This window comes from Leptosomus discolor, chromosome 1, assembly GCF_034619465.1.
Source record: "Leptosomus discolor isolate bLepDis1 chromosome 1, bLepDis1.hap2, whole genome shotgun sequence".
NCBI lineage: Eukaryota > Metazoa > Chordata > Aves > Leptosomiformes > Leptosomidae > Leptosomus > Leptosomus discolor.
In genome coordinates this window covers 101,063,462-101,077,797 of record NC_141391.1, presented here as the reverse complement: position 1 = coordinate 101,077,797, position 14,336 = coordinate 101,063,462, and the positions used below count along the sequence as shown (strand labels likewise).

Here is a 14,336-nt window from a genome sequence, read left to right as displayed (position 1 = left end):
AAGCAAAATGAGCCAGAAAACATGCTGAAAGGTAAATGACTGGGGCACTCTCTCTGCTTCCATCCCCTCCGTGCCTGAATATTTTTGCAGAACAGCACCAAGAGGCAGTTTCACAACAGATACATGTGTGAGCATATATTCCTACTCTCTCGCACCCTAGCTAGCTGTTCTCAGTTTTGTCATTGCCTGACTTCTGCCAATGCACTATGATCTACCTAAAAAACCACAATCAAGCAAACAAAAAAACCCACAACCAAACATAAAAAACCCAACCCCTTTTTTTTTGTGGGGGATGAGGAAGAGAACTTTTTCTTTTTAGCCCAAATAATTTTATTATTCTATGTAACCCACAGTTTTATCAACACAGCTGAGAAGACACAACCAGGCAAGAAGAAATGAGACTGTTGCTGAATAAAAACAAAACAAGACAAAAACAACAAAAAACCCACCAACCGTGTGGTGCTACCCCCTGAAAGCCTACTACTCTACAATACCCTGCAGACTGCATATTATGGCACTTTTAGAACAGTACTGGAAAAAAGTAGTTCAAATCTCATGCACCCAAGGGAGGTGAAGCTCACACAACAATTCTATTTAAGAATGGTGTTCCAAGCGCAAACATGGCTACTTCCTTCTCCTTTCCGTGGAATTAAACATAAACTCCATCCCTGCGTTAGCTAAAACTATTAAACTAATGAGGACACAACAGCTCATAGTTTTGCTATCATTAAAATCACCCCTTAGAGACATAAACCACCCCCCCAAAAATGCAGAACTCATTTAGCAATGATACCACCCTCCTTTCCCTTGTTACGCCTCTCCCTGTTTAGAAAGCATCTGTGAGCTTTTCTCTGTGATCTAAAGGATCAAGATACTCAAGTTACAGCAATTGCTCTCAACCTATGTTTAGCTTTGCATACACTTCTATTTCAAATCTGAAAAAAAAGAGAACATTTGCCTAAAACCTCCTGTACTTTTTTTTTTTTCAAATAGATCAGTAAATCTAACAGCTAAGACAGAAACAGTATTTTCTAACTTCACCTTTGTGACATTTATACATTCATGCATTTGCAAAAGGTTAAACAACATCTTGGATGCTTGGAGATCTCACCATACTAACGTTAATTATTGGCAGTGGCTTATGAGGCATTAAAGACAAAAGGGTGTTTTCTTGAAAAAATCTTTTGATCCATTTTTCTGTTATTTCTGTTGTTGAGTTTGTAAAGAGAGAAACCCACTCAAAAAGCAGTCTAACTTTTCAAGGATCTCTATATTTGACAGTATTCAGTATAAAATACAGTAGTGCTCCAGAGCGACCAATTGCCTAGGATGACAACAGGAGAAAAACATTGTGCCAAAATAAAAGCATAGTTTTTTACGTAGATATAAAACTATATGCACAGTCCTAAAATAACCATGAAACAAATATGTTCTACCATTAAAAACAACTTGCGAAGATACTTACAAACAATCTTGTGTGGCACCATTCCGTTATCCATTTGAAGCCTGTCTTCCATGAATGCTATTCCAAGGTTACTGAAATTATCTACACTGGCTTCAGCAATTAACTTATAAGGCTCACCAGGTTTATAAGCCAACGGTGAGCAATAGTCTGACCACTTCACAATCTAGAATAAAGCATATGCATGTTTTTCAGTTTGAAAAGGTTACAGAAAAATATCAAAATACCAACAGTATTATGAGTCTGCAAGACAAACTGCAAATAAAAATTGCCCTTCCTTCCCGAGGGATTCTGCTCTTAAAAAGCAGCACAACAGTAGGCAGAGCTAACAGAAGGACATTATCAAACCAAAACGGCACAACTGCCGAACCCCAGAATGGGAAGTAATTTTAAAGAAAGTACTCAAAAAAAAAAAAAAAGTGTCACTACCAGGATTAGAGAGTACTAAACTGGCAGAATCACTTTCGAGGCTTGTTTCTGTGATGCCTGATGTGTTTAAAACAACTACTACACTTAATAGTATTATGAGACAATAAATCTCAACTACAGAAGGCTTTCAGTTGACAGTTCCTTTCACATAGAAGCACTCCCTTCATGACTACAAAGGTCAATGTATGAGACTGAATACAACCAGAAGAACGTACTGAGGAAGAGTCAGGTAGCAAGCAATACCCGCTACAATATTCAGTCCTGAGAGAGGTAAACAAAGCAACATCCACACTAAGTGCTGAAAGCAAACTGGGAGTAGGAATACATCTTTCCCAAAGACAAAGGCTATAAATGCTTCAAGTAACACATAAAACGGAAGGAGAGCATTATCACATTCTATAAGTAAAATCCTGTTTGTATTATTTCCAAGACAGGGCTTTCAGCACAAATTCTAAAAAGAATGCTGATAAAAAGAGCAAAAGTAATCTACTAGAGTTTAACAAAATAACACACTATCAGAAGCATTAACTAAACATGGAAGATTCAAGCTGCTTATCAACATCAAAAATTCCGTTCTCCAGAAAAAAAGCATTCTGAAAGTGACACACTTGGGTTTGTTTTCTTCAAGGAGGCTTGTTAAACCCAAACTACACTGCTGTACCATCTTGGAGAACAACTTTTAAGTTTAACTATAAAAGCCCTAAGTAAAGGAAAAAAGAGTTTTGGTTTTCCTCTGAAAGGTGAGCACATTAACAAAGACTACAAATCTGTCTGCTGACTCATAACTGAAAATGACCCCTTTTAAACCTTATGTTGATAAAATAACAGTACGTAACAAAATAATCGTCAGACAATTTACAAACACAGTGATTTAAGAGTCAATACTGAAAGCAAGAGGGGAGTAAGGCACCCAATTCCAGTAAAAACCGTGTGAATGATACCACAGCCTTTATTCTTTATAGGACACACAAACCAGTTGTTCTCCTGTGAAGGCATTTTTAGAGACAATAAAGCACTACTTGTTTTCATGACCTAAAAAAAAAAAAAAAGTAGCCTTCACCACGAAATATGGTCCAAATACTGGCAAACAAAGCACAGCTCCCACACAGCAACTCCAGCACTTTGATGCTGTCATCACCAAACCACTTTCATGAAGTTCACCCTTCTATCACTACACACAAGACGTAACACACCGATTAAATACAGTAAGGAAAAACATTTCTTTTGAATGCACAAAAGAGGGTGAGCTCTTGGATGTTATACTTGTTCACGATTTTATTAGACCATCAGCTAAATTTACCTTTTTATGTCCTGCAGTTAAGTGGTTTACATAATATCCAAAAGAATTTATTTCCAACCTTAGACTTTACAGTATTTCCCAAGGGAACAAGAAGAAAGAAGAAACTGAGATTTCATACAACCTTAATGGTTGTGTCTCCTAAGTCACTCTCAGAGATGGTTTCTGACTAGCATAACCCAAAATGAGACCATCCAGTCCATTGGATGGCCTTTGGGTACCTAACAAGAAAACTGACTGGGTATCTTCTAATACATCACCTGTACTAGCCCTTAGCGAGCAAACTCAGTTTCAAAAAGAGAAAAATATAGCAGTGTGTGGGCAGTGTGTTGGTGTTTACCACAAGGTCCTTTAAACTCCAACTCTGTAACACAAAGCAAGTTAACAGCTTCAAACCAGTCCCACCAGAACACACGGCTGGTGAGAGCCAGCCCTCACCACAGAGGTATCACTCAGGTCCTGAACTCCTGGACATAGTAACCTCTCACTAGTAAAAGCATCAACAGTGAGTTTCTACCTCCAGGACCTTCTGAAAGGTCATCTCCACGACCGTACCACAAAGAAATAACATCTCTGAAGTTACAGGATATATTTCTGGGCACACTAGTACTGACCAGTTCTGAAGGAGAACAAAGTCTCCTTCTGGAAGATGGCTATACCAGACCCTGATGGATTTGAATCACTGTAGTTGGAGCACCAGTCAGACTTCACCCCACTGCCACTGGGGAAGTCTGTGACCAAGTCATCCAGAATTGCCCCAGCCAGCTGCCTTGCACGATGACCTGGAGAACACCATCACTTTGCAGACGGAAGGTATTCCCAACTGTGCCTAGTCTATTAGTACAACATCCACAGCTGGAAGGGAAGTCTCCAATTGTAGTCATAAGGTGTAAAACTCTAAGAGCCTGTTGCTAACCATTGGCAATTCACGATCACCGGTGACAAATGTGGCAGATACATTTATGATACAGGATACCAGCTTCCTTCTCTATTTTCGTCAGCATATGACTCTGGGCTACTCTCTATGGTGGAAGGTAAGAGACTGACACCATATTTAGATATCCTTTCTCACACAGAGACCAGGTACAAGCAGGTAACACCCACACGTCACACGGAAATTGTGAGTAGGATATATTGATGCTCTCAAAGTTTTTTTTCATGGCATCAAGTAAAACATTAGACATGCTAACAAGCAAAAAGTAGTTACTGGTGTCAGCACAAATAAAGTCAATACACCTAAGACTCTCACAAAGTAAGGCTGTTGCCAAGACATATGACTTGTAATCCTGCTCATGCAACAATCCGTTTGCGTCACAACATAACAAAAATCCTCAGAGAGTATTTTCAAACAGGCCAAACTTTCCTGCCACGCACGACTAGAAACCTTTATCAAAATTCTGCCAGAATACAAAATTAAAGGCTAGCTCTTAGTAAGAGATGAGAGATTATTTATACCCCTGCTTTCTGTGTCCACCTCAGTTTCAACAGAAACCAGTCACAGATCACTATAGCCCTACAAGAATGGCTTTTCTGTCTAGAAATTATCATAAGGCACAGAAGCAATCTGTTCTTACAGCCCCTGTCTATGTCAACAGCTGGCTGCTAGAGGTAGCAGAATTAAAAGCACTTCGCTAGAAGTGACATGTACACAGAAGAAGAAATAAACAAAATAACCCAGCAGTCCTTTTTCTCTTTAGCTTTAGTGTTTTGCCTGGACTATCACTTTTGAGCTTGACAAATCAAATTAATTATTAATGTATACCTAAGAATGCAGACATTTTCCATTCTAAAGAAAAGGCAAACAAAACCAACATGATTAAAAAACTCCACTCAACAATAAACCACAAAAGAACAACAATCTAGAGCTTCAAATCAGATGTTTTTGTGGACTTCTCTGCTACCAAAAAAAAAAAAAAAAAAGTAAAGTTTTAAAAAAAATCTCCCTCAGCCTTCCAAGTTGGCCCAGCACTCCCCAGGTGCACTCTGAGACTACTTAGAAAACACAGCAGATATCCTACCCAGTTTACCTCCTAGAAGTAGGGCCACCTGGATGGATTCCAGAGTCTTACATGAAAGGCAACAAAAACATTCACAAACCAGCTAATGTGGCTCCTTCCTGTGTGCTCCAAGGAAACATAAGGCCAGTGGAAGCAGGGTCGGAACACTTCAGCCGAAGAGGTCTCAGTTCTCAACAAGCTTTCGGTGCCTTCAGTCCTCACACTCTGAGCTTCATGGACATAATGATTTTGCCTGATGCAGCACGTCACCTAGACATCACTCCTCTAGATGGCATATACCAGCACACTCCAAAAGCATGCTCTGTTCTAGAACTGACAGGCCAAGGGTGAAGGTGCTAAGGATCTGACCACAGGCACCAATCTGGAACTGGGAATGGGCACAATCTGTTCTCCTGTTCCTGCACTCAGGTTAGATAAGAATATTTACCAACCACTCTGCTCTCAATGTTCACCCCAGAAGAGGACTCCTGGATCATCTCCCAGAACAAGCGGCCTGGGAAATATATGTTCCTCATCCAGGGAAACGGACAGGCTGCAAGCACCTGTGCATGTGACAGGGTTCCCTTAACTCCAAAAAGGAGCTTGAGACCTGATGCCAAAAAGCAAGGATGACAGATGGCCCTTTAGAGGGCTAAGCAGGGGCCATTCAGGAAGATACCTTGTCCAGTGCCCCCAGGTGGAGATGGCAGCTTGTGACGTAGGCTGTCTGATGGAGGGGCTCTGTCGATTTTATGGTACCCCAGTGACCCAGCCAGAGGTTTTATTATTGCCTACCCAGTGATAACCCAGCATGTGCATCTTTCCAGTAGGCAATGAGGTCCATTCTATCCTCTTCACTACGGAGAGCACACAGCACACACAACAACTGACTGCCCAAGCAAGGAACCATGACAACCTGCGCCACTTTGATTTCTCCTCCCTGCAAGGTAAGTTTATCTTTTGCTTTGGGTTACAGCCTTTCTCCCCCTTCAGACCTGCATCCAAGCTGAGACGTCTAGGCAGCAAGCATTCCTCATGTGAGGATAAAGTCATAAAACCAACAAAATTTAGGGGAGACACATTATCTCAAGTCCTTAGTAAGTTTTGATAAGGTCTGGATACTATTTTTATGCATAATCTGTTTAGAGATGCTATGATTCAGTAATTCAAGTTTTAGAACATCATCTTTTAAATCCACATCTTTGCACTTCCGATACAGTAGTGGAGAAGACACTTTTCAGATTTCTAAGCATCTAGGACACGAACATTTTCTAAGCATGCTTGCCATAAGGATTTCAGAACTAGTTTAATTTATACCTTTGGATGCCTCAATAACATTTTGTAAGTATCATGCATTAAAAAGCAAACACAATTTATAAAATACCAACCAAGAAGTATTGGCATTCTCCCACTGCATTTTACAGAAAAGCAAAGAGATTAAAAGATTGATTTGGGCCTTACTTCTGCAGATTGACAAAATTATCCAAATGTGTAATACTTTAATTTCTAATTACAAATCACAATGAAAGGAAGCTTCCAAAAGAGAAGGCAATTACAATTTTTCACAATCACTTGGCTGGAGGCTTGTAGAGCTTTTCAGAAATCTTAACATCTTAAATCTTGCTCTGTATAATCTTACTGAGGGCATTTGTTTCAGCTAGTGTCAGAGACAGGATACTGAGCTAAATGGCCTTCCGAGCTGCCTTAGTACGACAACTTTCAAATACTTTTTTACCTATTCAGTGTATCTAACCATACATGCCTTATCCAAAGTCACAATGGAATTCTGCACTTCCCATCCACAGCCAGAGAAGTGTGCTACTAAAAAAATCCCAATAAAATGTCTATGGGTCTATTTGAAGCATAAGACAGAACTAGAGTATTAACAGTGATTCACCTTAATGCAGAGAGTACCTTTTTATTCCAAATAACATTATAAACACACAAAAATCTATCTGCCATTGATTTTTTTCCTTCAAGTGTTTTAGGTTTATACACACCAAATGATCCATCTGTACCACTTTCTATGCAAGAAACAAAGAGAACTACTTACCTCTTCTGAGGAACCAGGCACTTTCTGCAAATTATCTGTCTGAGCTGAAATGCTTTCTGTCACAAAAGCTATATGTTCTGCTTTAAGTAACTTATCAGGATAAATAAAAGGAGAAATGAGAAGCAGACTCCATCTGCTGAAGTCGTCAAGAAACTGAAAGAGACAAGAAAGAAAAATAAAGTCTGTATAGCAAGCACCTGATTTAATAATTCATTTTTAAGTTATGCTCAGCCTAAATTCAAATTTGACCCTTCAGCCTTACATGAAGGTCTCTACCATTCCACACGCCCCATGGGGGGGAAGGGCACGAAGGCCTGAACCGTTAAGCAGGAACATATCAAAAGTAAAACTAAAAGCGACAACCAAGCTTGTAAAGCAATTCAGACTCCAGCTTTCAGCTTTACAGGAAGAGTGCACAAGTGAGCGGGCCACAAGACCACTGTGCCATTGGCACTGAGACTGCTGTGGGCCGTTTGCCACTGGCAATGCCCCCCATTCAACCCGATCCTCCTCTCCCATTCACACTGCAGTTCACCCCGCCTCTTCCTTCCTTTCCTCTTCTCCCCTGACTAGACAAACCCATGGCCCTTCTGCCTCAGGTGTAGCAGCTGCAGGGCACCACCGTCTGCTACTTGGCAGGGACTGAGAAAGCAGTCACAACACACAACCCGCCTGGTCAGTCACTACGGCCCCTCTAACTGGATAGCAGTCCAGGTAGCATTCATTCTGGCTAGGTAACAATCCTCCAGGTAACATAGTCCTACTGATAAGTCATACACGCTGTCTCTACACCCATCTGCCAAAAGACCAGCCATCCTGTGAGCCACAAGTGGCCCAAGAACTATATACTGATTTTTAGACCTAATTTACAAAGTTTCAGGACTTCATTTGTAAAGCAAGTCATATAAAGGCAGCTGTATTTTGTGGGCATGTATAACCCTAGGACAAATTCTTTAAAAAGTGATTTGAAAAATCTTTTAAAAATTATTTGAAATAAAAGGAGACGGTACTTTAAAAAAAAAAAAACAAAACCCACAGAGTCCTCATGCATTTGCACCAAAATTACTCATTCAGTATGTACCCCTAAGTTTAGAATTAAGTAACTCATTCAGAATAAATTCACCCATAAGGTAGCCTATCCATTTATCAGACCACTGGACAAACGTTTCCTTCATTGAATTATAAAAATAGTTCTCTCTTGTGTCCACACAAAGGAACAAATAAAGTTCAAAAGCTGGAATCAGTAGACCAAATAACAGTTTTACGAACCTCAAAGCTTCTCAATACATGATTTGTTCCCATACTATATTATATCAACTTGCATGTAGATATTGAACTTAATTTTTCTGCTGTATTTTAAAAGTGACAAACATCAGAAATAGATATTTTGCTACTACCGTACTAGAAACACATGCTTTGCACACCCTCAGAAATTTTACGTGGAAACACAAGAGAATTTCCCTATAGCACACTAAATGTGTATGTCCCTCCATGCACAATATTAAGTCTATGGGGATAGCTTGCCAATCCAACCAGCTTCTCTGAGCACAGAAGCCGCAAGGGCTTCTTTCCACATTGCTACCTTCCACAAGGAAGTGAACTGAACTCATGAAGCTCTACATTACCTTAATCATCCAATTTGATTAAAGATCAAACAAAAAACTTTACAGCTTACCATTTACGATTTGCTGGTATCTTATCTTAAGGAAGTTACTGATAACAGTCCAGAAGCAGTTATACCTACTTAAAAAGGCAAAGCAGCTCAGCTAGCTTCCTAGAAGCCAAAGCAGCAAGCTGGTTAACCTTTTTCTTTTCACAGTGTTCAGAGACAACGTAGAGAGCTCCACAGTGATGCTGCCTCTATCTTTAACACAGCCAGGTCAGAGCCCTTGTGTGGCACACTGCCGAGATGCAGCGTGGCAGACACATCTTCCACAGCGATTCCCAGAGTCAAATGCAACCAGTAACTTTCAGTACGTATTTTTAAAAGACAAATATACTTCGAACAACAGTGTTGACTTTATGTCAAATTTCAAGCCAAACTACAGTTCCCTAGAGGGCTTCCCAGCTCCCAACAAACACAAATAAACTGACAAGCTTATAAAACCAGTCTGCATGAATAGCACTGCAGACAGAAAAAAAAAAAGATGTGCTTACTGGCCAGGGACCAAGGGGAAGCTATTTCAGAAATGAGGAGAAGCGGAGCAAAGAACAGCACAAACTAGTTTAAGTATGATTTACAACACAATAATCCAGGCCAGTTGAGGCAGAACTCCTCTGAACACATGGACAACTATATGGTTTTAAGAATTTTATCGAAATGTGAATTAAGTTTTTAACTTTCCTGCGAGAGATTCTGAGATCATCACCATTGCTTTAAAGTATGAAATAATCTGGACATTAGATAGCAAAAAGGCTATTTTTTTTAAACAAACTTCATTAGCATTTGTGATCTTATTTTCACTGCACTGAAAACATCCTCTTTACCCACCAAATTTATGAAAAGCTTTTCTGCTTCTTGAAGAGTAGCACCTAGCCAACGACACATTTCATAAATATATTTCAGTAACACCCATTTAAGTAAAAAGTGTAACAACTGAAATCATTTCCACAAACACGCATATAAACATCAGCAAAAAGGAGAGATCAGGAAGATCCTTACCCACAGGAGTTCTGCTATTTAGTGACAAACTTAGACAAATCCAACATTCATTTAACCAATTCAGATGCTTTGGGGTGAGTGCCAGAGGACTTGCACTTCTAAACCTGAAGGTCAGAAGCAAGCTTACTTCCAGTTTTACTTCATGCAAAGGAAAGTGAAACTTGTTCAGGCACAGTATTTTTCCACCGTCATGGGCTATTCCAGCCTCACCCCACCCTCCTCTCTCACTGCCCATTTGCAAGAAATTTGCATCTGATTTTTCACAGATCGTGGTTTTCATGCCATTTTCCTGACTTGAAACAACGTTTTGTACCGGGAGAAGCATTCTCTGTAACCAAAAGCTCCATTCAGACTCCATTACAGATCCAGCTGTGTCTCAAATCTCTTGACACAAACCTTGAATGCACAAACACACCGTGTATTTTTAGACTACAGCCTTATACGTGCGGAAAGGACGTTAAATAAAAATTACGGTAATACTATCAAGTGCTCCCAGCCAAGTGCCACAGCTGTACTTCCAAAGCCGCACCTTACGCACACAGACAGTAAACCCCTCTCCTCAGCACCCTCCCTCAGCCGACGAGCTACAGCAGCGAACGGAGCTCGCTACAACCGCCCTCAGATCTTCCACCAAGGCAACCCCCCGGCTCGCAGCCAGCCTTACCCGTGACGCGCAGGGCTGGCACAGGCCTGCGGACCCACACGAGTTAATTCTTTCGATCGCCAGTCCCCCGCCCGCCACTCACCACCTCGCTGTCACACGCCCCAACAGAAGGCGCAGCCCCAAGCCCCGCAACCGCCGCTACTCTGTCCCTCCGGGCCCCGCCACCGCAGCCCCCGCCCCTCCCGCCGCGGGAGGCGCGCACCCGGGACCCCTGGGAGAAGCGGCGGGGGGGGGGTGGCGGCGCCGCGCAGCTCCGCCGGCACCCGGCGGGGAAGGCGGCTGGCCGTTACCACGGTAACATGGGAGGCCGCTCCCCGCCACGGCTCCTTCCCCGCCTCCCAGGCCTCAGCCCCGCGGCGGCTCGAGGGCGGTACCTGCGTCTCGTCCGTGAAAAACACTTTGTTCCCTATCCTGAGGCAGACTCGCTCCTCGGGCGGCACCTGCCTGCGCGGCTGCCGAGCCGGGGCCGCCGGGTTGCCGGCGCAGCAGCAGAAGGTGAAGGAGCAGCGGGAGCGGTGGAGGCGGCGCACCGTGCGGCGGATGAGCGCGGCCGGGTAAGGCCCCCAGCGCGCCCATAGGTAGAGGTAGCAGAGCGTGATCAGCATGGCGCGCGCGCCCCCCGCCCCGCCCCGCCCCGCCCCGCCCCTCCCCGCCACGCCACGCCCTTCCCCGCCGCCAGCCCGGCCTCCCAACGGCCAGCAGCGGCCGCGGGGGGGGGGGGGGGGGGGGGTGCGGGAGCGCCCCCGCCACGCCACGCCCGCCACGCCTCCCGTTACGCCACGCCATGCCTCCCCGCCCCGCCCCGCCTGCACCGGAGAGAAAGGGGCGAGCCGGTTGAGCAAGCCGGCGGGCCGCTCTGATTGGCTGGCGGCCTCGCGCCCTCGGCACCCCGCCCCGTGCCGGGGCTCGGCGTTCGGATCAGGCCGCGGCGCCGGCGGTGGCCGCTGTCGCGGAGGAGCGCGCGGTGCTGCGCCTATAGAAAATTCCGCTCTGAAACCGCGTGTCAAGGAAATAAAAACAACCCCTAAAAAGGCCCTGCCTGGGGAGTTGTCTCTTTGCGCCGTGTTAGCTGTCCCCGGGCTCGGAGCGGCCCGTGTCCGTCCTCCCGGCCCCGGGTGCCGCGACCCGGCTCCTCAGGGACTCGGGGCGGGGGGGGACGGGGCGGACGCTTCTGCGCTCCAAAGCCAACGCTGGCCTGATGGGCAACGGTGCTGGGGGAGCGCAACGGCTCAGTCTCGCGGTCAGGGGTTGCGGGGAGCTGCCCTTCGGCTCTGTAAGTCGCGCACGGTGCCAGCTACGGGGTGGGTGCGATGCAGGGAGACCAGTTCGCTGTCCCGTCAGCTGCACTGGACTCTGCCGCTCTGCGTCACGTAGAAGTATATACCCGGTAGGTAAAACACGGAGAGCCAAAGTACCCGTTGCTTGTTTCCGTGCAGCAACAGGGAAGGATCTCCCTCCAAAATGGCTCCATGCTGCCAGCTGACCCTATTCTGGGGTCCGTGGTATCCTAGAGGAGCAGTATCCCCTCCGCCACAGAACCAGACGAAGACACCAGTCTGCGGGTCCCACACCTATTCCAGCGTAGCCTCCGGAGGGCAAAGTGGGCACAAGTGGATGCATTTGATTTCAGCCGATTCGTCGGATTCACTGAACAAGAAAGATGAAGTCGGGGCTCGGCGGGGCTGGTCGTTGAAGCTGGAGTGAAGAACAGCCTGTCAGGGAGTAGAACTGTAGGGTTTGCGTGTGCCACGTGGGCTGCAAACACCACGTGCCGCTACAGAAGATGCAACAGAGGTAACAAGGTATCCTTTACTCCTCTGGTACTTCTATGCATGGAAGTTATTAAATAATTTCTATATTTTATGAGGAAGGTCGTCACAACCTTGAGCTCTGTGAAGAGAACACATATCTCAGTTGGATCCTAGCAGATATTTAGTAAGTGAGGGAAAAGAGAAGGGAAAAAAAAAAAGGCAAGTGGAAAAATGCAAGAAGGCTAGAAGAAAGAAACAGACACCAACATTAAAGTTGCAGCTGAGTGACAACCGTTTCCTGAACAGGGCGTGAAGCCACATTGTTTTTTACTATTCTGAACTCAAGGCCTTGTATGCCCTTGGAAATTTACTAAAATAGGTGTTCTAAAAGAACAATTTCCTAAATGGATCTCCAGCGACAATGTGCTGGCACGGTAGGTAAACAAGGAACAAATTGGTCCTGCACATTTTGGAGTGGGCATCAATGTGAAAAAACCACTACCAGTGCTATGACAGACATTTTTACTTCTTTAGATCTTCACTCACAGCAGAAGCAGATCCAAAACAGTAGGAATCGCTGACATCATTTTTATTTCCACAGTGCACGGCAGAAACAGGTGACAGTTTCAGTCGGAGGGTCAAACAATTTAAATTCTCCTTCTCCATCTCCAGCTTAAGAAATACCAGCCTTGTGCTGCTGCTACATCCTGTGCATAATCGACGGAGAGAGGAACAAAGTCTCCAATGCTCCTAACTTGGCATTATACACTGTTCCTTTGTGTGACTTTATCTTATGCAGGAAGCCAAAATACTTACCCAGGCACATCAAAAGAAAGGAAACAAGCAAAGTATACAACCTCAAAAGAAAGCTCTCAGCTTTGGAATTCACTTTCTCTGCAAGAGTTCAACAGCACACGCATTGCTGACCTTCAGAGCACACCACCAAACACCACTGTTTATATAACCTTTGCACGATGAGGAACGTGCTTTGCTTAATCCTGTAGTGGCATTGAATGCAGGCAACTATATTATGATCCTTTTTTTTTAAGGGTCCTTTACCCTGTAAAAGTTTACGAGTAAATGAGAAAACAGAATCAAAGCTTTATGATGCAAGGGAATCTAAAGAAGAACCATATACAGGCAAAACCAGTCACCATTTTAAGACAAGTTTCCATGTATGTTGGCCCATTCTCAGCTAGAATAATTTGAAGCCATAAAGTTGCCGTAGGTTTTCTAGTTTCTATTGTGATGTAGCTTAGACTTAATCATGACAAGTTCTGATTAAAAAGTTACGAATCTCACATCGGGAAACATTCTTTTTTATTATTATTGTGAAGCCAACACCTTCTATGCACCAGGAAATTTACTAAAACAGGTGTTCTAAAATAACGATGTCGATCAGTTCCTCCTTACAGGAGGGTGGAAGGAAGCCTTGGAAAGAAACCGTGAGTAATACTAGCCCTCAGGCTTCCCAGAACACTTGGGGTTTCATCACAGAGAAAAAATTAGAGAAAGATGTTACAAGATGCTGAACAAGCACGCACACACACATATGAAATTGTTTAAAGAGAATTTGAAAAACCCTGGAGAAAGTGGATAGGCTAAATTTTGAATTTCTGCCTGCAAGCTTGGAGAATCTCTCCCCAATGGGAGAGAAAGGCCAGCTTCAGCCTAGGGGGGATAAATCTCCCTTAGCTCTTCAAACAGCCCGCGTGGGAAGGCTCCCGAAGGAGGCCGCTCAGACCAGGGAGCCAACCGTACCGTGTAACCTCAGCGTAGAAGAGTGGCTCTTTTTGACTTTAAAGGAATATTACGACTGGCCTTGAGTGCTTTGTGAACGGCTCGTTTTCTTCCTCCCTATGTTCCCTAAAAGCTTTTCCAACAACTTCTCCTTGAGGAGCTTTGCATTCTATTGGTGGCTACGAATGCCTGTGGCGTGTTGTTTAATACCAGCTATTATTCAAAACTATAAATGCTGTTTCCTTGACTATACTGATTTATACTGAACCCTCTTTATTCTT

At 44.0% G+C, this 14,336-nt stretch overlaps 1 protein-coding gene across 1 annotated transcript in view; it reads right to left on the bottom strand.

The window, feature by feature from the left end:
- Positions 1 to 11,169, bottom strand: part of HLCS (holocarboxylase synthetase) — a 124,862-nt gene extending 113,693 nt beyond the window's left edge. The window contains exons 1-3 of the mRNA XM_086482280.1: positions 10,939 to 11,169; positions 7,239 to 7,391; positions 1,466 to 1,628 (exon numbers count right to left, since the gene is read on the bottom strand). Coding sequence (XP_086338406.1) covers positions 1,466 to 1,628; positions 7,239 to 7,391; positions 10,939 to 11,169 — 547 coding nt within the window. The remainder of the gene's footprint in view (positions 1 to 1,465; positions 1,629 to 7,238; positions 7,392 to 10,938) is intronic.
- Between the last annotated feature and the right edge of the window lie 3,167 nt (positions 11,170 to 14,336).